Genomic DNA, 26,827 nt, shown 5'->3' on the forward strand with positions numbered 1-26,827 from the left:
ACCCATATCAAAGATTATTTGACTATATGTGCATGGGTCTATTTCTGGGCTATCTGTTCTGTTCCATTGGTCTGTATGTTTATCTTCATGTCAGTATTGTTTTGCCAGATTATTTCAACTACTATAGCTTTGTAATGTATTTTGAAATCAGGACATATAAGGCCTTCAGTTTTTTCTTTTCCTTCTGAATATTGTTTTGGAGTCCTCTGGGGTTCCATATGATATTTAGTATTTTTTTCTATTTGTCCAAAAATGTCATTGAGATTTTGATGGGCATTTCACTGAATTTGTAGATCTCTTTGGGTAGTGTGGACATTTTAACAATACTAAGCCTTGTAATCCATGAACACAATGCAGGGTAACAGAATATGCCACCCCAAAATATGCCAGTTTGGCATAAGGATTATTTTAAGCTGAAAGCAATTGAAAAGGAGCAGATATAAGAAAAGTTCTCTGCCTTCTGTGCATTTGCCAAAAGCAGGGCATAAATTTGTAAAAATGTGCCCTCTCTCCTCTCTACCAAAAAAGACAGAAGTTAATCACCAAAGACAACTCTAGACCCTATCAACTCAGAGACAGAACTAGAGGAATCTATATAATAAATTTGCCCTTATCTTATAATAGCTTCCCTACATATTTGTTGTTGTTTAATGGCTAAATTGTGTCCAGCTCTTTTGCGACTTCATGAACTGTAGACCATCACAGTCCATGGGAAATCCATGGGATTTTCCAGGCAAGAATACTAGAGTGGGTTGCCATTTCCTTCTCCAGAGTATCTTCTTGATCCAGAGATGGAACCCACGTCTTCTGCATTGGCAGGTGGGTTCTTTACCACTGAGCCACCAGGGAAGCGCTTCCCTATATATTTACCCTTACCATAACTTCCCACCCCTGGAAACTCAAAGTTCTTTTTCTTTCTCTTTCACTTTTTTATAAATTTATTGTTCTTTCGTTAGATCTAACCACCCTTTTGAATTACTCATCACTGAATAATTCTGTATATATGTGCAATGCATGCATTAGTAAACTTCTGATTGCTTTTCTCTTGCTACTCTACCTTCTGTCAGTCTAATTTGCAGGGCCCCAGTCAATGAACCTAAGGTGGGTATGTTGTAGGAAAGGGGACCCCTTCCAGGGCCTGAAACCGGGCTCTTGTCTAACACTCGGAAATGAATTGTCTGAGGAGACACATCTGCTGACAAAGCAAAAGATTTTTTGGGAAAGGGCACCCGGATGGAGAGCAGGAGGTAAGGGAACCCAGGAGAACAGCTCTGTCACATGGCTTGCAGTCTCGGGTTTTATGGTGATGGGATTCATTTCCAGGTTGTCCTTAACCAATCATTCTGACTCAAGAGTTCTTCCTGGTGGTGCATGCCTTGTTCAGCTAAGATGGATGCCAGAGAGAAGGATTCTGGGAGGTGGGCTGACAGATGGTGTCTCCTTTTGACCTTTCTCAAACTTTTCTGGTTGGTGGAGGCTTGTTAGTTCCCTGTTCCTTACCAGGACCTCCTATCATAAAACAACTCATGTAAATAGTTACTATGGTGCCTGGCCAGAGTGGGCGTTTCAGTCAGTGTGCTTCCCCTAACAGGTAGAGGAAAAAGAATATTTTTTTCTCCCTCACAATGGAATAGATTTCCATTTATTTGTGCCTTTGTTGGTTTCTTTCAGGAGTGTTGTATAGTTTTCAGTGTATAAATTTTCACCTCCTTGGTTAAGTTTACTCCTAAGTATTTTATTCTTTTTGATACCATTGTAAATGGAATTATTAACTCCCTTTTCAGATTTTCATTGTTAGTGTATATAAGTGCAACTGTCTTTTTATATGTTGATTCTATATCCTACAACTTTGAATTCATTTGCTAGTGCATGTGTATGATCTTTAAGGTTTTCTATATGTAAGATGATGTCATCTGTGAATGGAGATAATTTTACTTTACAATTTGGATGCCTTTAATTTCTAATTCTTGCCTAACTGACCTAGCTAGGGCTGCCAGTATTATGTTCAATAGAAGTGGTGAGAGCGGACATTCTTGTCTTGTCCTAACCTTAGAGGGAAAACTTCCAGTTTTTCACTGTTGAGTACATGAGTTATGGGATTTTCATATATGGTTCTCTTATATTATAGTAATTTCCTTCAATCTCTAGTTTGATCCCTGGGTTGGGAAGATCCCCTGGAGGAGGACGTGGCAACCCCTGCCAATATTCTTGCCTGGAGAATCCCATGGACAGAGGAACCAGGCAGTCTACAGTCCATGGGTCGCAAAGAGTCAGACACGACTCAGTGACTGAGCACTAGTTTGTTAAGTGAATGTGAGACTTTGGGCTTTCTTATTTGTTTATTAAACTAATATAAATTTAAGTTATATTACAGATTATAGCTTATAAATATTATATTTTACTTGTAATTTACATCATTGAATTTCAAAATTTTTCCAAATGTTTCAAGTTCAGGGCAGATCATTTAGAACATTCTGAAAAATATAGGGACACAAAGGGAAAAATTACTTATCATACTATTCTTTTAACTCCTTTGCCTCAATTTTTTGTCTTCTTTGCACAGGTAACTTGGCCCAGACAAGAGCCAGGATAACAGCAGCCTCAAGATCTTTGCCTCCGCATTTCAGTTCTGGGAGACTCAAGGTGAGTAGCAGGTTTGTACCCAAAATACTATGGACCACAAGACATTTCCACCCTAGGGGTCATCCTAGGTGAGCAGTATTCATTTCCTTTATCTGAACCACTACCTGGGAAGTCTAGAATAGAGACTGAAGCATTAGGAATTTGGGGTTAAGAGATTTGAAACATCATCATGGAATCCTTTACAATCCTGTGTCAGGGGGAAAATTTTTTCCTCTACCCTCTTAAGTTCAGTGTTTGAAGACCGAATTAAACTTGAACTGACAGATTAGCAAGAGAAAAAAAACATATTTTAATCATATACATACAGAGGTTCACCAAAAAAGTGACTCTAAGGGTCAGTTAGATTTTGGAGTTTCTATACCATCTTAATAGGAGATGAAGAGAGGAAGAAGGACACTTCTGGGACAATCAGTGACTTTTAGGAAAAATAAATGGTCCTTTAGGAAAATAAATGGGAAGTATAACAGTTTTATATGACAGTATCTATTTAGGCGATTTCTTATCCCAGTGCTGACTTCTCATCTCTGGTGATATGAGTCAATCTTCTCTGATTGCAAAGCTCCCAGGGAGGGGATTTATGACAGTTGAATTATTTTTGAAGGCTTTGCTTTTAGGCAGATAAGGAGAGTTCAGAAAAGCTTCTTCTTACAACTGTTGTTACTTACATGTCTTCAGTTCAAACTAATCCTTATGCCACATGGCATATGCAGACCCCGTTACCTGATTCTCAGAAATACTACTTAAGTTTATAGAACAATGACACTTGAAAATAAAATCCATCTGGGAAGATATAAGGGCTTCCCAGGTGATGCTAGTGGACAAGAACCCACCTCCCAGTGCAGGAGATGTAAGAAAAGCAGGTTCAATCCCTGGGTTAGGAAGATCCCCTGGAGGAGGACATGGCAACCCACTCCAGTATTCTTGCCTGGAGAATCCCATGGACAGAGGAGCCTGGTGGGCTTTGATCCATGGCGTTGCAGAGTCGAACACAACTAAAGCAACTTAGCACACATGCACATCCACATCCACAGGAAGAAGTGCACACATTCCACTTTTTCTTGAAGCTATCACCAATGTACAGAGTAGGATAACAAAAGGAGTCAGCAGGGAAGAAAGAAATGAAACCCTCTCCTATTACTCTGCTTTGCTCTCTGAAAAATGAGTGATGTACTTATCTATGCAAAGAGGGTGTTAGACAAGTCACTAAATATCCTGCTGTAAGATATTTTTGACTATTCTATTCTTCCTGCTAATGTTTAGCCCAACTTTCAAAGAATGGCTGCTTAATATTCATTGTGTATACTAGCAGCAAGAAATAATGATCTGAAAGGTAAGGGGATAATAAAACAGGTCATGTCTTTGAATTTTCTTACCTTTTGTTTATACTGAATATTAAATGATTCATTTAATAAAGAATAATCAATACAACCACATATAATGCATGAATATTACCCCCAAATTGATACAGACATACATATCTATACTCACTTCCTCTGAGAGTAAAAGACCTGCACATAGTAAGGATTCAGATCATCTTTGTTAACAGTAATTCTTACATCCACATTGTTAGCACAATCCTGTAGAATATTCTATTTTTCAATCATGTGCGTTTGTGGCAGGAAATTAGGGCTATTTAACATGAGTTATGTGGGACCCTAGGTCAGGCTTACAGAGGGGTTTCAGTGGTTCTGAGAGTCTCTTGATATTATATGTAAATGTTGTTTGTGTTCAATGCACTTGATTCTCATTATTCACAAAAGTGATGTTCTATGAGGCTTCTGTGAATGCTGAATCAGCAAATCTTGAAGCATTGCTCATAGAAGAAATACATGGTTAGGCTCCTGCAAGCCTCTGATCACAACACTGTTGTCAACTGATTAATATATAACCTATATTGTGTGTGTTTCTCTTTAAAAGCATTATATTTAATACAGTTGACCCTTGAAGAACATGGAGGTTAGGGACACCAACCCTCCATACAGTCAAAAATCCACTAATAACTTTACAGTGGGCTCTCTGTATCCACAGTCCTACAGATGCAGATTCAATAAACCATGGATTGTATAGTAGTGCTGTATTTACTATTGAAAAAATATGCATTTAAATGGATCCATGTAGTTCAAATCTCTGTGGCTGAAGGGTCCACTGTAGATACTTCTTACAAATGATTAACTATATGCCATTTTTCTTTGTATAAACATTATTTCAAATATAGTATTTGTGTCATTGAACTCAAGGCCAGCAGCACTGGGACTCACGCCTGAGTGAAGGTAAACTAACACACAAATATGTTCCAACAGGCACATCATAGCCTTCTTACTCTTAGGAACTCTTGATAGGACTTCAGTACTGTGATTAGGTATTGTTTTGAACAGTATAATCACCAATCAAAAGCACAAAAAAAGGAAAAATTCTGGCACTTAAATACACCTTGAAAAGGACACTTGTTTATGGTGTGAGAGCTGGAACAGGAAGGCAGAGAAAGTGTCACTTTGTTCAGCCTTAGCTGGGAGCGTGCACATCCAGGTATGTTTCCACCACTCTGCATGTCTGTAAGTGACTATGAAAGCATGTGAGCATTGATTGATTTGGAGATTAAAAATATATTTCAGCAAGTAGGCAAATTCACCAATACAGATCCACAAATAATGAGGATCAACCATATGTGTGGGGTTTTTTTGGAGTCATTGGCTTCCACCAGACTCCTTCTCCAATACTTTGGCCACCTGATGTGGAGAACTGACTCATTGTACAAGACCCTGATGCTGGGAAAGATGGAAGGCGAGAGGAGAAGGGGATGACAGAGGATGAGATGGTTGGATGGCATCACCGACTCAATGGACATGAGTTTGAATAAACTCTGGGAGCTGGTGATGGACAGGGGGGCCTGGTGTGCTGCAGTCCATGGGGTCGCAAACAATCAGACATGACTGACTAACTGAACTGAGTGACTGAGACTCCTTCTAAAAAGGGTCATGACAAAAAAAGATGAAAGTCTCCTGTGTACTATTCAATGTCAGCCCATATTCCCCTCCTTTGCTCAGTTTGATGTTTTGACCTCTGGATTCTGCCAGGACCTATTCCTCTGCCTTCCACACTCCCTATCCACACATTATCTCCTTCCCTGTACTGCCTATGTGAGAAGTGTGCCCTCTAGTGCGTGGCGTGTATTTACATCACTACAATATATATAAGTGAGATGAAAATGACTAGAGATTTGTTTTCCCTTGGAGAGAAGATGAGTTGAAAGTTCTAATTAAGGCATCAGAAAATATGAAGTGTAACAACAGCATTAAAAAGCTCCACCAATTCCTCTCTGCCTTATCCAAGAAAAAATAGAAGAGGTGACCCTGCAGGAAGCTAGCCTCCACCACATTCAGCACCCCCACACTGGGCTGGTGTCAGCACCATGGAGACTTTTGAGGGGAGTGATGCTGTAGGGGCTTTTTCCTTAAGAGATGGATGCATCACTTGATAGCAGGAAAAATTCTTGACCAAAGGCTTTGTCAAGAGGCTAAATGTAAATACTTCTGAGGTTTGGAAATGCAAATAGTAGGTACTTACTTAGACCAAAGAAAAAAATTCCTCCAGGTTTTCATTTATTACTGAGATGTAGATGGTTTTCGAGGCTCTTTGGAAGCTATGTCTATATTCTAGAGTAAATTTAGTTGACAGATGAGGCAAATCTTTTTAATAATACTGTGCTTTCAGACTGATTTTTATAACTTATAACAAATCACATATAAAGGCAGTATATTATGTTTAAGGAGTAAGTTTTGGAATCAGATCTGGGTTCAGACTTAGGCATGGCCAGTTACTGGCTGCAAGACTCTGGGAAATTTACCTAAAATCTTTGAACCTTAACTTCCTTATATGTAGAATAGTAGTAATAATGATGTTTACCTCATAGTGTCCTTTTGAGAACTCATTGACATAATGTAGGCAAAGTGTTTAGTATAGTGACTTCACATTGGAAACAATAAATGTTTTATTACTCATGTTTTGATAACCATCTAAAATTCCATGTGTGTAGTCCATATGTATACGGAAGCTTGCTCATTTCCTATGGGCCTGGAGTCTGTACCACAAACTGTAAAGCTTATTCAAGACTACTTTGAAGGCTAACCAGCACCACTCACAAGGAATCGGGCAGGACATTTGTCATGTGGGCTTTCCTGACAAAAGCAAGCTTGATCAGCTCCAGTTGGCTTATATGGTTATATCAACTGGTGGTGTAGAAGAAGGGTATGCTGGGTTAGACAGACGATGTTTTTATCCAGAATATTGGTTATACGGATCATTTTGAAATTGGTTTCATTGGAAGTATTTTCTCTGCCAATAAATAAAAAGATTTCCTTGCTGTGTTGCATGGGAGCTAGTTACTCTCCTTATTCCATGAAATAAAAACCCAGCATCCTTAATATTGATGATTGTTGTTCAGTTGCTAAGTCATGTCCGACTTTTTGCAACCCATGAATTACTAAACTAAAACTGAATCAAACATGTTAATAAATGAAGGGGAACTGATTGACTTTTTCTGTGTGCGCACCTGTGCAAGACAGTGGTTTTTAAATACACAGACTTTGAAAAGTTAAATAATAAGTCAAAGTCCACATAGCTATTAAGCGCAGGAGCCAGAATTTGAACCAAGTGTGTCCAGTTCCAAGCCCTGGGCCCTCTAGCACAAACCCTTGAACCTTGGAAGCTCTCCCAACCTCTTTTCCTCCTATCTGAGGTAAAAATTTATAAGAATCTACAGAAAAGACTTTGTTGTTGTTGTTGCGAAATCCCCGCCTTTGGAAAGAACAATTTGCTAGATGATGGCTTCAATAGAATCTACTTTCTGGATCATTTCTAAGAAACTTTATTTTTTTAATTAAAACCATTAACTGGGGGCTTCCTGGGTAGCTCAGATGGTAAAGAATCAGCCTGCAATGCAGGATACTTAGGTTTGATCCCTGGGTGGGTAAGATCCCCTGGAGAAGGGAATGGCAACCCATTCCAGTATTCTTGCCTGGAGAATCCTATGGATCAGAGGAGCCTGGTGGGCTATAGTCCATGGGGTCCGAAAGAGTTGACATGACTGAGCGACTAACACTTAACTTTAACTATTAACGAAATTAGTTCAGAAAGACAAGCTCTTAATTTAGACAATAACCTTCTTATCTCTTTTGGCTTTGAATTTTTTTCAGTTCTGTAGAGTTCATGGTGGGCTTCCCTGGTGACTCAGTGGTAAAGATCTGCCTGCAGTGCAGGAGCCACTGGAGATGCAGGTTCTATCCCTTGGGAAGATCCCCTGGAGGGAAGGCATGGAACCCACTCTGGTATTCTTGCCTGGAAAATCCCATGGACAGAGGAGCCTGACAGGCTACAGTCCATGGGGTCACAAGGAGTTGGACACAACTGAAGCAGCTTAGCACAGCACAGAGTTCATGGCAGGCCCAACACAGACAAAGGCCTCCTGCTTTAAAAGTTCGAGAGAGGCAACTTCTGGTATGTCCCTTGTCTGAAGTGCAATTCCCTCTTTTAGATCCACTCCATGTACAGGGGAACTTCATAACTATGCAAATATCCTTTGCCAATCCAAGAGACCCTTGGCCAACCCAGGACCTTTCCAAATTCTAAAATTAGAAGGTACCCCAACAGTACATTGTTTATTCTTTAAAATATAGTACTAGATATGTAGGTGGTGAACTATAGACATGCATTAATATTTCTAAGTTTTATATAACAGAATAGATTTTTACTACCCAAGAATTACTCCGTATGTGAGTTAAGAGCAGGACTTAAAGTCATGCTGGGTGATTACTAAAACTGAATCAAACATGGTAATAAAGGAAGGGAAACTGACTGACTTCATGTGTGTGTGTGTATGCACAGTAGTGGTTTTTAAATAACACAGGCTTTGGGAAGTTAATAATACTTCCAGCCCTGGATCTTGGATTGCAAACTGGTGCTTCATTCTGTATTTTTCCAACTTGCTACAGGGGATGGGTACTGATCTTGAAAACAATACATATCACACTTATAAAGTTATATCTTAGCAGAATTAATATACATCAAAGATTTTCCTGATCACTAAACTGTTAAATTCTCAAATGCCAAGGTTCTGCTGTTTGTTCTGAAGAAGGGTAACAGGTAAATTCTACTAATAAGAGAAATATGGATAAGTTTCCCAGCTGCCCTTTCACAGTGTATTAGAGCCTGAGGGGGCTGGCACTAGCCAGCTAATTTGAATAAAAAGGGAGGGAAATGAAGGAGGAAAAGCAGAGTTCAAAGCAAGCTGTGGTTCTTCAGGGAGGATCTCTGAATAAAAAGAAATAGTGGAAAATTCTCAAAAGTTGTGTGTGTATATGAAAGTCAGGTGGGGAGAAAGAAAATAAGGAAAAAGAATGTTTAGCAAAACTGTCAGAATTTACAGTTTGGCCAAAGGCAGACCGTAGCCAAGATCTTTCTTGCTTCAGTCCTAAATAGCTTTCCCCAAATCTCACCAGTGCTGAGCTGTGTACTCCTAGTGAGGTTGAAATAGGGAAGGAACCTTCCGTGTGGTCACTGCAGGTAGCGCCATCGGACCTATGCAGGTGGGGCGGGTATGTTGTGTTTTTTCTTTTCTATGTGAGAGCAATCTTCCCTTTAAACACAGAGCTGTCATTTCCTTCTTTCTCATAAAAAAATAAAAATAAAAACAGCTACAGGCAGTTGTACTGTTGCTCAGCTGCATCTAGATGAAATGATGACTCTGGGAACAGATCCAGTCTGCAGCCTAGAGAAAGAAAGCTGCACTGCCCCCGCTCCTGGCACTTTGCTCAGAGATACCCTCAGATTCCTGCTCACTATTTAGGTTGCTTTCTAGTTTGAAAACTTAGTTCCATATTTATTCCCCTTCTTAAACAGACCTGTTTTCTTTATACAAGCCAGTTGAAGCGTTTTCTTCAGTTTTGCAAACGGTCTCCTAAATGCCCCTCAAGTAAGTCTCATTATTCAGCCACCTCCCATGGCCCCGTCCCTTCTAAGTAACCTCTTCTCACTGTTGTTGAACAAGGCTGCAGACATCCTCACCCCGCGGGGAGGTAGCTGCCTGGACAGCACTCCACTGAGCGGAACACACGTGCTGACAGCAGCATCTTCCAGTTCAAATGTTCCTGCTTCATACCCTTGCCACCTGTTCTGAGCAGATGGGAGGCTACCACGGAGGCTGGTGCTGAAATGCTGCTCATATGCTCTGCAAACCAAATAGCTTTCTGTGTGCAGAAGCAGGAATTTTATCATTGAGATTGCAATTGTTTGCTACAGTGGTTTTCATTCATAAATTCTTCCCAGTCAGCCCAGGTATTTGGGGCAGATGCTTGGGAACAGGTGTACTCTAAGCTCTGGTCCATAGTGAACAACGTAGGAGCTGTGGGCAGCAGGAGGGATGTTGCAGGGTCAGGGTCTGATAGCAGGAAGGCAGTTAGGATTTCACTAATTCTCTTGTGGTGCAACCTGAGCTTTGGGTCCGTGTTTTTGTAATTACAGTGAAAGTGAAAGCTGCTCAGTCGTGTCTGACTCTTTGTGACCCCATGGACAATATAGTCTATGGAATCTTCCAGGCCAAAATTCTCCAAGTTGGGAAGATCCCCTGGAGAAGGGAAAGGCTACCCACTCCAGTATTCTGGCCTAGAGAATTCCATGGACTGTATCATCCATGGGGGTCGCAAAGAGTCGGACACAACTGAATGACTTTCACTTCACTTCACTTTGTAATTGCCCGGCTTCATGTGTTGTTACCCAGTTTTCTTTTTAAAAATAGCATGGTCTCACATGACATTATTGGAGAACTTAATAAGGGCCCAGTAGAACATGGAGAAATACAGAAAGAACATGGTTGGGGTTTGTACTGAGACCATATAGTGTATCACAGAGTGTGGTTGTTGTCAAATAAGTAGAACAGTGTAAATTCTGTTTTTCTTTAAGATGTCTTTAAATGAATATGTACTATAGTATGTACTATTACATCATAAACATCAAGGCCCCTCAGGTATTTGACCAAATAGCCTTTCACATTTTGGGAAATGTCAGAAAATAAGCAGTCTCTATACCCAAACCACTGTCCTCTGCTTATGCTCTAGGTGGACACTCTGGAGGTGATACGGCATCCGGAAGAAACCACCAACATGAAGGGGCAAACCATGGCTTCTTACTTCCGGGTAAGGAGTCTTCTTGATCTCTCCTCTGCCTGTTTCCAGAAAAGTTGAGTCAGCCATTCGCACAAGAGGCCTAGATACCACAGAGTTACTGAAACAAGAGCAAAGCTCAGAGTCAGTCAGGAAAGATGGAGTTGTAGGGAAAGGAGAATTATAACAGGGAACCCACCCTTGAGTATAGTGTGAGACCGCAAGTGTCTACAGAGGGCCCTTTCTGCCACTGGCAAATAGTCCATTGAATGTGCTGATTCTGTTAGCGTTTCAGCTGCTTCTTGGCCTTAAAGTTACTGGAGGCAGCCACTTTTCCAGCATATTTACTGAGAAGTAAAGTAGTTAATAAAAGTCTAGAAGGAGGCTTATCAAGTTTATGAGAAAATATGTCTTAGCTTCAACTTTATTTTCATAGACTGAATTGACCCATTGCAAGATCCATTTACCTGAGCCCCATTATTTCCCATCTCTGTTACCCCAGTTCCTCATATTTTTACCTGGTGAATGACTCTTTTGAGTAAAAATGTTGTCTCCATAAGGACTCTGTCACATGCACATTAGAGAGGAAAGATAAGAGACTGTCACTTGGTACTGATTTGCACAGATTTGTTTATTTTCAAATTATGAAGCACTGGGGTTGAGAACCCATTAGAGATCACTGACCATGGGAAACTGAGGTCCAGGCAACTTCACGATGGAGATGCTATTAGGCCAAAGACAGAACTACTGAAACCAGGAACGACAAAATAAGGTTGTAAGGTGGGGTTGCCAAAGTAAGGGACTTGGCAGGGATAGTAAGTCAAGTGGATCATGAGCTGGAGTTGCCAGGCAGGCTGGAGGGTGGGCCTGGGAGTCAGCACCATGGAAAGAAGGTTCCACCCAAAGCTAGTGGGTCCAAGAAGGATCTAGAGCCAAGAAGTCTGACCTGTGCCTTAGAGGTAGATTAGAATGAGTCTCAGTGTATGGATTGTAGGGACCTAGAGGTCTTTGGTGTTTTCCTGGGTGTTCATTGGTAGGACTGATTTTGAAGCTGAAACTCCAATACTTTGGCTACCTGATGCGAAGAGCTGACTCATTTTAAAAGACCCTGATGCTGGGAAAGATTGAGGGCAGGAGGAGAAGGGGATGACAGAGGATGAGATGGTTGGATGGCATCACCGACTCAATGGACATGGGTTTGGGTGGACTCCGGGAGTTGGTGATGGACAGGGAGGCCTGGCATGCTGCGGTTCATGGGTTCACAAAGAGTTGGACAAAACTGAGTGACTGAACTGAACTGGAGAGGTCTTTGGGTCCAGCATTCCACTGATGTAGTGATGCCTGCTACAGCTTCCCCAACAGGTAGGTTTTCAGCCCCTTTTTCATCACTCATGGTTGGACATTTCTAATTGCCATTTATTTCTTATTCTGATCCCCCTAGTGGCTTGACTATACTCTGCTAGTTTCTGCATGTATGGGATTTGAAGGCTCTGACTGTAAGGTTATCCTCAAGATCTTAGAATCCCTCTTTCAGCAGAAGAAGCCAATGGCGTGCAATTTTCAGAAGTATCTCCATAACAAACAGTTGGGTGTCCTCAATATACTAGTCCCCAAATGCTAAAAAAAATAGCACATTGCCAAGCTAGGTAACACCATTTTGGATCAGTAGCAGGTAAGATTATGACATAATGGGACTGATTTTATGTGTGGCTTGTAATTGCCCCAAAGACATGTCCAAAAGAAAAACTGCCACTGTGGATGTCTGTGAGAGAAGGAGAGCACCCCTAGTTTTCCATGTGCTCTTTCTGTTCTCTACACAGCCATTTGGTGTGTTAATTCATCTTCATTATAATCTCCTTTTACCATCCATTTTTCTTGTTTTCTTTGCCCTCTTTATTTTTCTCATTTTGCCTGTGCCTTTATAAGATTGGCCTAGACTTTCTGGTGATTGTTAGGTTAAGGAGGCAACCAACCCCTTTCCTGAAAGCTGGACCTTTAAAATTACAGATACAGTTTATGGAGCATCACCTTGAAATATCAGAGACAAGCTAGTTCTGGCAACAGAGTTATGAGATAATCTAAGCAAGTTCTTAGATGGCTGAGTTTCTGCCAAGTGGGATATTGCTTGGCCCTAGGTGATGTTTAAAGAAAATCCATAGGCAGCTATAAGTACAGAACAATATAAGTCAGAACTTATATTGTTACTTCTTTTTGCTGGATTCTTGTTCAGCCTCAAAGATTCCATGAGTTGTTTACAAGCTGACAAACTGCCCTGGAAGCCTGGGCCAGCCACCGTTGTTATTATCCATTTGTGATTTTGGTAACCTCACTTCTTGTGCATTTTTTCCCCTGGTAGTATTCTCTGATGGATCTGCTCTCTAAAATGGTGGTGGGACAGCCGCACTTTGTACGCTGCATCAAGCCCAATGATGACCGAGAGGCCCTGAAGTTCTCCACAGACAAAGTGCGGGCCCAGCTCCGCTCCACGGGCATCCTAGAGACAGTCAGCATCCGCCAGCAGGGGTATTCTCACCGCATCCTCTTCGAGGAGTTTGTGAAAAGGTCAGGCTGGTATTTTGGGAAATACATTATATTAAACACAACTCTGCCAAAGCCATTCTGTCCCCTAGAATCATCCCCAGCCCTCTTGCCTCCAAACACGTGATTGGCTAGTTTGTTGTTTAGTTGTTAAGTCGTGTTTGACTCTCTTGCAACCCCATGGACTCTGCCAGGCTCCTCTTTCCATGGAATTTCCCATGCAAGAATACTAGAGTGGGTTGACATTTCCTATTCCAGGAGATTTTCCCAACCCAGAGATGGAGCCATCGTCTCCTGCATTGGCAGGTGGATTCTTTACCACTGAGCCACCAGGGAAGATTTTCCAGCTGCCATTTACTTGCTTAAATGTTGATTCTGTTGTACTCTGACTGAATTACAGTCATCTGGAAGACAAGTTAAGCTCCCTTCTGATCAGTTCAGTTCAGTTCACTCAGTTGTATCCAACTGTTTGGCACCCCATGGACTGCAGCATGCCAGGCTTCCTTGTCCAACACCAACTCCCAGAACTTGGTCAAGCTCATGTCCATCAAGTCAGTGATGCCATCCAACGATCTCATCCTCTGTCATCCCCTTCTTCTCCCACCCTCAATCTTTCCCAGCATCAGGGTCTTTTCAAATGAGTCAGTTCTTCGCATCAGGTAGCCAAAATGTTGGAGTTTCAGCTTCAGCATCAGTCCTTCCAATGAACACCCAGGACTGATCTCCTTTAGGATGGACTGGTTGGATCTCCTTGCAGCCCAAGGGACTCTCAAGAGTCCTCTCTAACACCACAGTTCAAAAGCATCAGTTCTTTGGTGCTCAGCTTTCTTTATGGTCCAACTCTCACATCCATACATGACCACTGGAAAAACCATAGCTTTGACTAGATAGACCTTTGTGGGCAAAGTTATGTCTCTGCTTTTTAATATGCTGTCTAGGTTTATCATAGCTTTTCTTCCAAGTAGCAAGCACCTTTTGATTTCATGGCTGCAATCACCATCTGCAGTGATTTTAGAGCCCACAATTTTGATTTAAAGTCTGTCATTGTTTCCATTGTTTCCCCATCTATTTGCCATGAAGTGAAGGGACTAGATGCCATGATCTTAGCTGTCTGAATGTTGAGTTTTAAGCCAGTTCTTTCTCTCTCCTCTTTCACTTTCATCAAGAGGCTCTTCAGTTCCTCTTCACTTCCTGCCATAAGGGTGGTGTCATCTGCATATTTGAGGTTATTGATATTTCTCCTGGCAATCTTGATTCCAGTTTGTGCTTCATCCAGCCCGGCATTTTCCATGATGTACTCTGCATATAAATTAAATAAGCAGGGTGACAATACACAGCTTTGACGTACTCCTTTTCCGATTTGGAACCAGTCTGTTGTTCCATGTCTGGTTCTAACTGTTGCTTCTTGACCTGCATACAGATTTCTCAGGGGGCAGGTAAAGTGGTCTGCCTGGCTCTTTGTGACCCCATGGACTGTAGCCTGCCAGGCCCCTTTGTCCATTGGATTTTCCAGGCAAGAATAATTTAGTTGGGTGCCATGCCCTCTTCCACAGGATCTTCCTGACCCAGGGATCGAATCTGGGTCACCTGCATTCCAGGCAGATTCTTTACTGTCTGAGCCACTAGGGAAGCCCCCCTTCTGATCACATCTGAAAAACACAAATGTCTATAGGTAATTTTGTGTTATAAATAAGCACATATATAATATGTGTTATGTATAAACATATATATATAAACCTTAGGTTTCAAAATCTCCAGATATCTTTTGCTGTAATGGAAGTATTCTTCCATGAATGGCTCAAGATTCTGGCAAATGTAAGTATATACAACACCCACTCCTCTCTCAGGATCTGGCACGATTTAATATGATAGCTAACATCTATATAGCACCTAAAATGTCCCAAATGTGTAATCTCCTTTGATCCATACAGCAGCCCCATAAGCTAGGCTTTATTATTATCCCCATTTTACAGATGAGGAAATTGAAGCATAGAAGGAAAGTAAGTGATTTTACCAAAGTCCAATGCTAATAAATGATAGGACCAAAATTTGAACCCAAGGAGTCTGGCAACAACAGCCACAGTTTTAATTGCTTCAGTCTACTCCATTCAATAAAAGTTTTTTGCAGAAATTGCTGTAGAACTCTTTACACCCAGAAACTGCCTTTACCTAAGAGTGAAATGTTGCTCTTTTCTGAACAGCTGCCATAGGTGTGTCTTACACATACATGTGATTATAGGTAGAATTTTCACAAAATTTCTGTGAAGAAATAAGAACAACAACAGAGAATCTCTGAGAAGCACTACTGTCTGAGAATATCCAGGGAGGAAAATTAAAATTCATTATAAAATCTGCTGCATCCCACCAACCATCTTTAGTTTCTTTTTACCACCATGCTGAAACTTCGGCCCAAGGTCATTTTTCCAACTTTTCCTCAGGGAAGAGTGGATCCTAATATGTCAGGTCACTTCATTGGATCTTCCCACTGCCACTAAATTCCATGCACATGAAAGGGCAAAAAGAGCTTTTGGCAATGAGATTGTTAAATTAAAAATAAGAATGAAATGGCTTTTTAAAAGGAAGTGTCTTTGAGCCTCTTTTTCCATCTTAAATTTGGAGGTGGAACAAACAAACAAAAGATGATTTTAGCTCATGAATGTGACTAGTCAAGTATTTTTAGCTACCAAGAGTTGAATACATAAAAAATATTTAAGAAAACAGGTCAAATGCTAAACAGATTGGCACTTCTTTGTTCATAATCAGAAAGCCAGTAGGCAAGTATGAACAGGAGTTTCAAAATGTCAGTAAATCTGAGGGTATCAAAGATTTGTGAGGCAGCAAGTTAATTGGTATTTTGATCCTTTTGAGCAACTTAACAACAAAATGGATGAGTTAGCAGTTTCCCCCCTTGATGTTATTCAACAAATAGGTGCGCCTCTTATCTTCCTGTTCAGGAGTGCTGTTTTGTAAACTCTTAGCAGGAAATATGCAGACAAAACAATCAAAGGCAGGACTTATCAGGTGGCAGTAAATAAAAGATAAAGACTTGTTTAGTGTTACTCTTTACCTTTTGTGTTTTCTGGCACTCAGGACTGAAATCCTGACTTGCACACACCTGAAAGGCAGTGTTTTGAGGATTATGTTGTCTGGTTCGAAAATGAGGAAGGACTTCCCCAAGTCATCCATGTCTGCAGACTTGGCCAAAGTTAAAATGTTTCCTTGCCTCATTATCCTTGAATTTTCCAGCAAAATGACTTAGAAATGCCCTTCCAGTTTTCTACTCATGTAGCCTTCAAGAAAAGGGCTATTTTCAACACCCTCTCAACAGTGGGGCCAGGTGGGTTGGAAGCATTCATCTATTCTCAGGTAGGCATAAAAAAGGCCACCTGCCAGTACTGGGCAGGTAGCTGAAACCTCCTAGAAGTCCTACTGTTGAGCTATCACAGGAAATAACTATGAATGCTTGTTGGCTTCATGGTCAATGGACTCTGAAGTATGGTCCAGCAGAAAATCTGCTCTGAGACACACGTGTATGATGCACGTACTTGGATGTGTTCTGGCAAATGTCTAAAGGATAGTACAGCATAATCAGTTCAAAGTCTTATGGTTTACTAAACTATTGTAGAAATAGTATAATTTAGTGAGAAGATTGAAGTTCTAGTCTCCTCTTAGATATAGTATTAGGCAAGTAACCTAATATTTCCATAAAGGATGTTTCATCATCTGCATGATAAGAAGTCAGGAACACACAGAGTCCACATCCTAAAGATTTACAGAGATTACGTGTGGATTCCTGGGCCTTAGCCTTTAAGTTTTCCAGAAAGGCCCGCCTCTCCCGGTTGAGCTCACAGGAGGGAGAACTGCATCTCCCAGGACTCAATTCATAATAATTGTTAAATCAGTGTCTGTTGAACAAAGTGAAACTTTTGCCATCTTCTCTTTCATCAGCAACTTCCATTTCCTCTCATGATTGCATGAGAAACCCATGGTGTCCTGGTCTCTTCTCCTTCTCCCTTCTATTCCTCTACTTCCTGTCCTTCAGAAAGCTAGGTGTAACCTTTGTCTTCTCATTCTCTTCAAACAGTCCATCAAAAGTCCTGTCAACTGTACCAGCTAAGGTTTATCAAAAAGGTTCCTTTGGGAATTTCCTGATCCCTTCTCCCAAGGCTTTATTAATCTCCCATCCTTTCTCCCAAGGTCTTTTAATAATAATAGCAACAGCTTGAGATATAATTCATATATAATAAAATTACCTTTTAAAGTGCACAATTCTATGGTTTTAGTATATTTTTGAGTTGTGCAACTCACTGCTGTCTAATCTGAGCATCTTTTCATATACTTATTGCTCATTTATAATATTTCCTTCAAAGAAATGTTTACTCAGATCCTTTACCCATTTAATTGTTGATTTTTATATACTCTGGATACTAGCCCTTATCAGATATACTGTTTGCAGTTTTCTTTTTTTGTGGAATTGTCTTTTCAATTCTTGATTGTATCTTTTCAAGCATTAAAACTTTTAAATTTTGATGAAGCCCAATTTTTCTGTTTTCTTTTGTTAGTCATGTTTTTGGTGTCATATCTAAGAAATTATTGCTTAATTCAATGTCATGAAGCTGTATTCCTATGTTTCCTTCTAAGATTTATGGTTTTAGGCCTTATATTTAGATCAATAGTGCATTTTGAATTATCTTTATGTATGGTATGAAGTACATACAGGTTCAACTACGTTCATTTATATTATACATGGATATCAAGTTTTCCTAGCACTATTTGTTGAAAAGACTATTCTTTCTCCTGTTAAATTGTCTTGGCATTCTTGTTAAAAATCAATTGACCATAAATTGGTCATAAATTATTTCTGAATTCTCAATTCTAGTCCATTGATCAAAATCTATTTCAAACCTCTTGAGGCTCTTTTGTCTACCCTTTTGTCTTAGCTTCCAAAATGGACTTCCTGCCTATTCTCTTCTCCAAAGAGCCACCAGAATACAACTTAACTAAAACTCATATCTAATCATGTTGCTTCCTTGCTTAAAATCCTTAGTTGAAATAACCATTCAGACCTCACTGGATAAGCCTCAGCCGCTTGGCCTGCTAGGGGGATATCTCCCTGATCTGAACCCCACCCACTTTTCCAATCTCTTCTCTCTTGTCTTCCCATCTCTCAGCTCATACTTCAGCAAAATCCAGACTACTTAGAGTTTCACAAACACCCCACGTTGTTCCATACTTCCGTGCTATTGGTCATGTTACATTCATGCTATGTTGCCTGAATGCCCTTTCTCCAAGTTCTTGGTCAATTAACTTAAACAGGCTAGTTCAGTTCAGTTCAGTTCAGTTCAGTCATGTCCAACTCTTTGTGAGCCCATGGGCTGCAGCATGCCAGGCCTCCCTGTCCATTACCAACTCCCGGAGTTTACTCAAACTCACATCTGTTGAGTCGGTGATACCATCCAACTATCTCATCCTCTGTCATTGCCTTCTCCTCCCACATTCAATCTTTCCCAGCATCAGGGTCTTTTCAAATGAGTCAGTTCTTCACATCAGGTGACCAAAGGATAGTAGTTTCAGCTTCAACATCAGTCCTTCCAATGAATATTCAGGACTGATTTCCTTTAGGATGGACTCAGATCTCCTTGCTGTCCAAGGGACTCTCAAGATTCTCAAGTCTTCTCCAATACCAACTTCAAAAGCATCAATTCTTTGGTATTCAGCTTTCTTTATAGTCCAACTCTCACATCCATACATGACTACTGGAAAGACCATAGCTCTGACTAGACAGAGCTTTGTGGGCAAAGTAATGTCTCTGCTTTTTAGTATGCTATCTAGGTTGGTCATAACTTTTCTTCCAAGGAGCAAACATCTTTTAATTTCATGGCTGCAGTCACTGTCTGCAGTGATTCTGGAGCCCCCCAAAATAAAGTCTCTCACTGTTTCCATTGTTTCCCCTTCTGTTTGCCATAAAGTGATGGGACCAGATGCCATGATCTTAGTTTTCTGAATGTTGAGGTTTAGACCAACTTCTTCCCTCTCCTCTTTCACTTTCATCAAGAGGCTCTTCAGTTCCTCTTTGCTTTCTGCCATAAGGGTGGTGTCACCTGCATATCTGAGGTTATTGGTATTTCTCCTGGCAATCTTGATTCCAGCTTGTGCTTCATCCAGCCCAGCATTTCTCATGATGTACTCTGCATATAAATTAAATAAGCAGGGTGACAATATACAGCCTTGTCATACTCCTTTCCCGACTTGGAACCAGTCTGTTTTTCCATGTCCGGTTCTAACTATTGCTTCTTGACCTGCATACAGATTTCTCAGGAAGCAGGTAAGGTGGTCTGGTATTCCATCTCTTTAAGAGTTTTCCACAGTTTGTTGTGATCCACACAGTCAAAGACTTTGGCGTAGTCAATAAAGCAGAAGTAGATACTTTTCTAGATCTCTCTTGCTTTTTCAGTGATCCAACAGATGTTGGCAATTTGATCTCTGATTCCTCCACCTTTTCTAAATCCAGCTTGAACATCTGCAAGTTCACGGTCCATGTACTGTCGAAGCCTGGCTTGGAGAATTTTGAGCATTACTTTGCTAGCGTGTGAGACGAATGCAATTGTGCAATAGTTTGAGCATTCTTTGGCATTGCCTTTCTTTGGGACTGGAATGAGAACTGACCTTTTCCAGTCCTGTGGCCACTGCTGAGTTCTCCATATTTGCTAGCATATTGAGTGCAGCACTGTCACAGCATCTTTTTTTAGGATTTGAAATAGCTCAACTGGAATTCCATCACCTCCACTAGCTTTGTTCATAGTGTTGCTTCCTAAGGCCCACTTGACTTCGCACTCCAAGATGTCTGGCTCTAGGTGAGTGATCACACCATCGTGATTATCTAGGTCATTAAGATCTTTTTTGTATAATTCTTCTGTGTATTCTTGCCACCTCTTCTTAATATCTTCTGCTTCTGTTAGGTCCATACCATTTTTGTCCTTTATTGTGCCCATCTTTGCATGAAATATTCCCTTGGTATCCCTAATTTTCTTGAAGAGATCTCTAGTCCTTTCCATTCTATTGTTTTCCTCTTTTTGTTTGCATTGGTCACGGGAATGCTTTCTTATCTCTCCTTGCTATTCTTTGGAACTCTGCATTCAAATGGGTATATCTTTCTTTTTTTTCTTTGCCTTTTGCTTCTCATCATTTCACAGCTATTTGTAAGGCCACCTCAGACAACCATTTTGCCTTTTTGCATTTCTTTTCCTTGGGGATGGTCTTGATCCCTGCCTCCTATACAATGTCAGGAACCTCCGTCCATAGTTCTTCAGGCACTCTATCAGATCGAATCCCTTGAATCTCTTTCTCACTTCCGCTGTCTAATTGTAAGAGATTTTATTTAGGTCATACCTGAATGGTTTAGTGGTTTTCCCTACTTTCTTCAATTTAAGTCTGAATTTGGCAAAAGGAATTCATGGTCTGTGCCACAGTCAGCTCCTGGTCTTGTTTTTGCTGCCTGTACATACTTCTCCATCTTTGGCTTTAAAGAATATAATCAGTTTGATTTCGGTATTGACCATCTGGTGATGTCCATGTGTAGAATCTTCTCTTGTGTTGTTGGAAGATGGTGTTTGCTATGACCAGTGCATCTTCTTGGCAAAACTCTATTAGCCTTTGCCCTGCTTCATTTTCTGTACTCCAAGGCCAAATTTGCCTGTTACTCTAGGTATCTCTTGATTTCTACTTTTGTATTCCAGTCCCCTATAATGAAAAGGACATCTTTTTGGGTGTTAGTTCTAGAAGGTCTTGTTGGTCTTCATGGAGCCATTCAACTTTAGCTTCTTCAGCATTACTGGTCAGGGCATAGACTTGGATTACTGTGGCATTGAATGGTTTGCCTTGGAAACGAACAGAGATCATTCTGTGATTTTTGAGACTGCATCCAAGTACTGCATTTCAAACTCTTTTTTTGACTATGATGGCTACTCCATTTCTTCTAAGGGATTCTTGCCCACAGTAGTAGATATAATGGTCATCTGACCATTAAATTCACCCATTCCAGTCTATTTTAGTTAGCTGATTCCTAAAATGTCAAGTTCACTTTTGCTATCACTTGTTTTACCACTTCCAATTTGCCTTGTTTCATGGATCTAACATTCCAGGTTCCTATGCAATATTGCTCTTTATTAGCATCGGACATTACTTCCATCACCAGTCACATCCACAACTGGGTGGTGGTGTTGCTTTGGCTCCGTCTCTTCATTCTTTCTGGAGTTATTTCTCCACTGATCTCCAGTAGCATATTAGGCACCTACTGACCTGGGGAGTTCATCTTTCAGTGTCCTATCTTTTTGCGTTTTCATACTTTTCATGGGGTTCTCAAGGCAAGAATACTGAAGTGGTTTTCCATTCCCTTCTCCAGTGGACCACATTTTGTCAGAAATCTCCACCATGACCCATCCGTGTCGGGTGGCCCTACATGGCCTGGCTCATAGTTTCATTGAGTTAGACAAGACTGTGATCCATGTGATCAGATTGGTTAGTTTTCTGTAATTGTTGTTTTCAGGTTAACCTGAAAGGTTAACCAGGCTAACCTCTGCTTATTCCTTCAGACTGTGAACAGGAATTATCTTCTCCTTGATCCTGCCAGGCTAGGTTTGGAGACTCTGTGATGAGCTTCATTAGTAGCACTTATTACATTGAGGTGGAAACTAGCTGCTGGTATCTTACCTTGACATTTACCACATGGGAGGCAGGGGTATTTTCCAGCTAACTTCATATCTGTACTCTCCAGCACTGTGCCCAATACAAATTAGGTGTTTAATAAATATTTATTGAATTGAAGCAAACTCTTATTCCTTACTCTTCATCACTACCTTCTTTTACCATCTCTTGATTGACTCTCTGGCTCTTGCAGTTTTAAAATGCATGACAGAAGCTGTCTTTGTTGAGGTTAAGTTTGGCTTGCATTGTAAAAAGTAGCATCTATTTAGTTCTTTGGCCCACTTTTTGATTGGGTCATTTATTTTTCTGGAATTGAGCTTCAGGAGTTGCTTGTATATTTTTGAGATTAATCCTTTGTCTGTTTCTTCATTTGCTATTATTTTCTCCCAATCTGAGGGCTGTCTTTTCACCTTACTTATAGTTTCCTTTGTAGTGCAAAAGCTTTTAAGTTTCATTAGGTCCCATTTGTTTATTTTTGCTTTTATTTCCAATATTGTGGGAGGTGGGTCATAGAGGATCTTGCTGTGATTTTTGTCAGAGAGTGTTTTGCCTATGTTCTCTTCTAGGAGTTTTATAGTTTCTGATCTTACATTTAGATCTTTAATCCATTTTGAGTTTATTTTTGTGTATGGTGTTAGAAAGTGTTCTAGTTTCATTTAACAGACATTTCTCCAAAGAAGACATACAGATGGCTGACAAACACATAAAAAGATGCTCAACATCACTCATCATCAGAGAAATGCAAATCAAAACCACAATGAGGTACCATTACACGCCAGTCAGGATGGCTGCTATCCAAAAGTCTACAAGCAATAAATGCTGGAGAGGGTGTGGAGAAAAGGGAACCCTCTTACACTGTTGGTGGGAATGCAAACTAGTACAGTCACTATGGAAAACAGTGTGGAGATTTCTTAAAAAAACTGGAAATAGAACTGCCATATGACCCAACAATCCCACTTCTGGGCATACACACTGAGGAAACCAGATCTGAAAGAGACACGTGTACCCCAATGTTCATCGCAGCACTGTTTATAATAGCCAGGACATGGAAGCAACCTAGATGCCCATCAGCAGATGAATGGATAAGGAAGCTGTGGTACATATACACCATGGAATATTACTCAGCCGTTAAAAAGAATTCATTTGAATCAGTTCTAATGAGATGGATGAAACTGGAGCCCATTATACAGAGTGAAGTAAGCCAGAAAGATAAAGATCATTACAGCATACTAACACATATATATGGAATTTAGAAAGATGGTAACGATAACCCTATATGCAAAACAGAAAAAGAGACACAGAAGTACAGAACAGACTTTTGAACTCTGTGGGAGAAGGTGAGGGTGGGATGTTTTGAAAGAACAGCATGTATATTATCTATGGTGAAACAGATCACCAGCCCAGGTGGGAGGCATGAGTCAAGTGCTCGGGCCTGGTGCACTGGGAAGACCCAGAGGAATCGGGTGGAGAGGGAGGTGGGAGAGGGGATCGGGATGGGGAATACGTGTAACTCTATGGCTGATTCATGTCGATGTATGACAAAACCCACTGAAATGTTGTGAAGTAATTAGCCTCCAACTAATAAAAAAAAAAAAAAGTAGCATCTAGATTGTTAGAGCATAAGATTTCAGGTAAGTGCTAAGTAGCTTTTTGTCAAGAAAAGGTAAAGAACCATAATAAGTTAATAAAAAGTCTCTAACCCAGCTTGAATTATTAGAGCTTAATACATTGAAAAAGGTAGCATTTAGACAAATTTGCTTTACTTCTCTCTACAATAAACACTGATCTTCCCTCCCCTCTCCTCCCCTGCCACCCCCGCCCCCCAAAAAAGACAAACTTCATAGGACAAGGAAGATTCTCTGTCTGGCTCCTGCCTGGCTTTCTTGCCTCTTTATTCATCTTCTCACCTCTCTGCTCACATTCCAGAAAAGAAAGAATCAGTTAGAGCTCCCTAGCACAGCACAGCATATGCCCTATTAAGGCAATAGCCTGTAAAAGAAGACTGCTTACTTGGTGTATTAGTCAGGAATCTTAATAACAAGTGACTGAAGCTCAAATGAGTTGAAGCAAAATTTAAAAGGGGATGATATATTGGCTTACATAACGAGGAAGTTCAAAGATACGTCTGGATCCAGGGCATCAAGCAATTTTACCAAGCCATTGTCTTTCTTTTCACCAACTTTGCTTTCCCTCTTTTGAGTTTTTTGTCAGCTAGGCAGTTCTTTGCCATGTGTCCACAAAGAAGGTCCCTGGAAGCTTCTGTAGGAAGCATCCTAAAGGTTTGGCAATGTCAGCAACAAGCAAGTTCCTGAGACTTCCCATTCAAGAAACACTCTTGTTGTCCCAGCCTGGGTCACCTGTTGGTGTTTAATTGGTAGAGTCTTCAGCCAAGTACCAGGGGATGGAGGTCAGCCCTGTGTGAACCATGGTCTAAGGGGCTCTGTTAAAGGAAGGAGAAGAAAAGGATGAATAGGCTAAAACAATAAGCATTCGTTACCCCTTGTTTGACCATGCCATACCTTGGAATCAACTGTAACAGTGCAGAAAGGCCCACCCCAACTGGATAGCTAGAGGAGGTTTTTATTTATTTACTTATTTTTTACTTATTATTTATTTATTTAACTGCACCTGGTCTTAGTTGCAGCGTGTTGTGGCATGTGGGATCTAGCTCCCTGACCAGAACTCAGACTCAGGCCCGCTTCATTGTAAGCGTGGAGTCTTAGCCACTAGATCCATCAGGGAAGTCCCTGAGGGTCTAAGATGAATATAACTTTTGTTGATAATAACAATGTTAACACTGGAATGAGAACTATATACAGTTTACTAAATTAAGCTAAGCATAGTCAGTCAGCTTTTTGTTTGGGAAGATATTTGTTTTTTGAACCACAGCTCTACCATACAGCAGGTTCCCGGTAACAGTTTCCAGCTCTACTTAACCAAGGGATTAAAAAAAACTCAATCTGTCCTGGCCTAGTTTGAGTTCATCTTCTAGCATTTTGGACACTTTTCTCTGGTCTTCATCAGTGTAGGTCATGATAGTCTTGTCCCATATGGGACTATGTTGGATGTCATTTTTCTTTGTCAGAGTCTCTCTCCTGTCCTCTCTTTGTGCTCTAAGAATAGTCTTTAGTAATTAGTTTGCTCAAGAAAGCTGCTTCTTCCCTTTTATACTGCAGAATTCTTGCTGTGATTTAATATTTCCTTAACAAAGCCTTCTTTCTATTTCAGTTTTTACTGTAAGAGAGAAGAGCCGTAAAAGTCTACACTGTGGACATCTCCAGAGCTGACCGACTGACTCTCTCAGATTCTAGAGCAACCCTTTGAGATCCAGATATTTTTTCCAGTGGATGGTCTGGAGCAACTCTAGGCATCCATACATATTTGGAATTAACCTTGGTTTTCAAATCTTTCATATTTGGACTTTGATCCTTGACTTTGTACTCATTTTTTAAATCTCTAGTATCTTATATTGTATGGTGACTGGCCCATGGTGTATATTTAATATTTCCCAGTTGAGGGACTCTATCAGTCAGCAATGCATTTGACTATGAATAACAAGCAAGCAAATATTTTTGGTGGCTCAATCCAGAGTTTCTCAGTCTCAGCACTGCTGACATTTTGGACCAGGTAATTCTTTGTTGCAGAAGGTATCCCTGTGCCTTATAAGATGTATAACAGCATCCCTGGCTTCTACCTATTAAGATACCAATAGCTTGCAGTCCAAGTAGTGACAATAAAAATTGTCTCCAAACATTGGCAAATGTTCCCTGGGGAGCAAAATTGCCCATATTGAGAACTATTGCCAAAGAGATTTGTTTGTTCATTTGTTTCTCACAAAAAAAATTGATAGGTAAGGTATTTTTAATGTTAGATTAGCTGTTCAGTGATGTCATCAGGGCCATGAATATCTTCTTACCTCCTTTAATTCCTTTTTACCATCTTTAGTGTATGGATTGGCTTAGTGTCTCATGGTCACAGTGTGGCTACTGCCTCTCCAGGCATTATGTCTGCATTCAAGGCTGGAAGAAAGGGAAGGGGCAGGATGAATGGCTAAGTCAGTCACATCTGCCCAACTTTTATTAGGAAAGAAAACATTTTCCCAGAAACCATTTCACATAACCTCTCTTTGGCCTGAACTGAGTCAAATGACCATTTCTAGCTACAAAGATGGGCTTAGTAAGTGAGGAACAGGACTGGGGCTGGGTGCATCATGACCCAAAGAAAAATTGGTTCTCTGTTAGCTAGGAAGAAGTGGGACTGGAAATGGGTGAGCCACTAATTATGCTTGCCATAGAAAAGAAATCTAATGTTTTTTAATTGAATCAGGGAGTGGATGAATGACTAAGGGGCTGGACGAATTTGAATAAATAATTTCAGGTCTTCACAACTCACTCATTTCTTACTCCTGGCTACCTAGGTTCTTCCTCAGGATTGTAGTTTTAGAATTAAAAAGTACAAAAGTGCCTGAGTAGAAATGGCAAGATATTGAGGACCATTTAATTCCTTTGTCATGGAGAGGGATGTTTGCAGTTTTAAGCCTGCAGCAAATTCTTTTAGCTCTTGAACTATTATCAGTTACCCTGTGAAAACTTCAACTATGAGGACGAGGTCCTTGACATTTCCTTACAGAGCCCCAGAGTTAGTTCTAGCTCACAGGACAGGAGTTGAGAGAAAAATCAGGATCACAGAAGAATCCAGACATCTCAAGAAAGACTGAAATCCAAATTTCAGTTTTCAAAGAATAAAGCTGATACTTTCTTCTCTGGGTAGTTGGCAGTGAATAAGAAAAC

At 40.5% G+C, this 26,827-nt stretch overlaps 1 protein-coding gene across 1 annotated transcript in view; it reads left to right on the forward strand.

Annotated features, from left to right (window-relative positions):
• The window catches only part of MYO3B (myosin IIIB), a 421,954-nt gene that overhangs the window by 238,939 nt on the left and 156,188 nt on the right, over positions 1 to 26,827 (forward strand). Inside the window, exons 25-27 of the mRNA XM_065928997.1 lie at positions 2,564 to 2,643; positions 10,752 to 10,829; positions 13,153 to 13,358. Coding sequence (XP_065785069.1) covers positions 2,564 to 2,643; positions 10,752 to 10,829; positions 13,153 to 13,358 — 364 coding nt within the window. The remainder of the gene's footprint in view (positions 1 to 2,563; positions 2,644 to 10,751; positions 10,830 to 13,152; positions 13,359 to 26,827) is intronic.

This window comes from Muntiacus reevesi, chromosome 3 (assembly GCF_963930625.1).
Source record: "Muntiacus reevesi chromosome 3, mMunRee1.1, whole genome shotgun sequence".
In the NCBI taxonomy this organism is placed as follows: domain Eukaryota; kingdom Metazoa; phylum Chordata; class Mammalia; order Artiodactyla; family Cervidae; genus Muntiacus; species Muntiacus reevesi.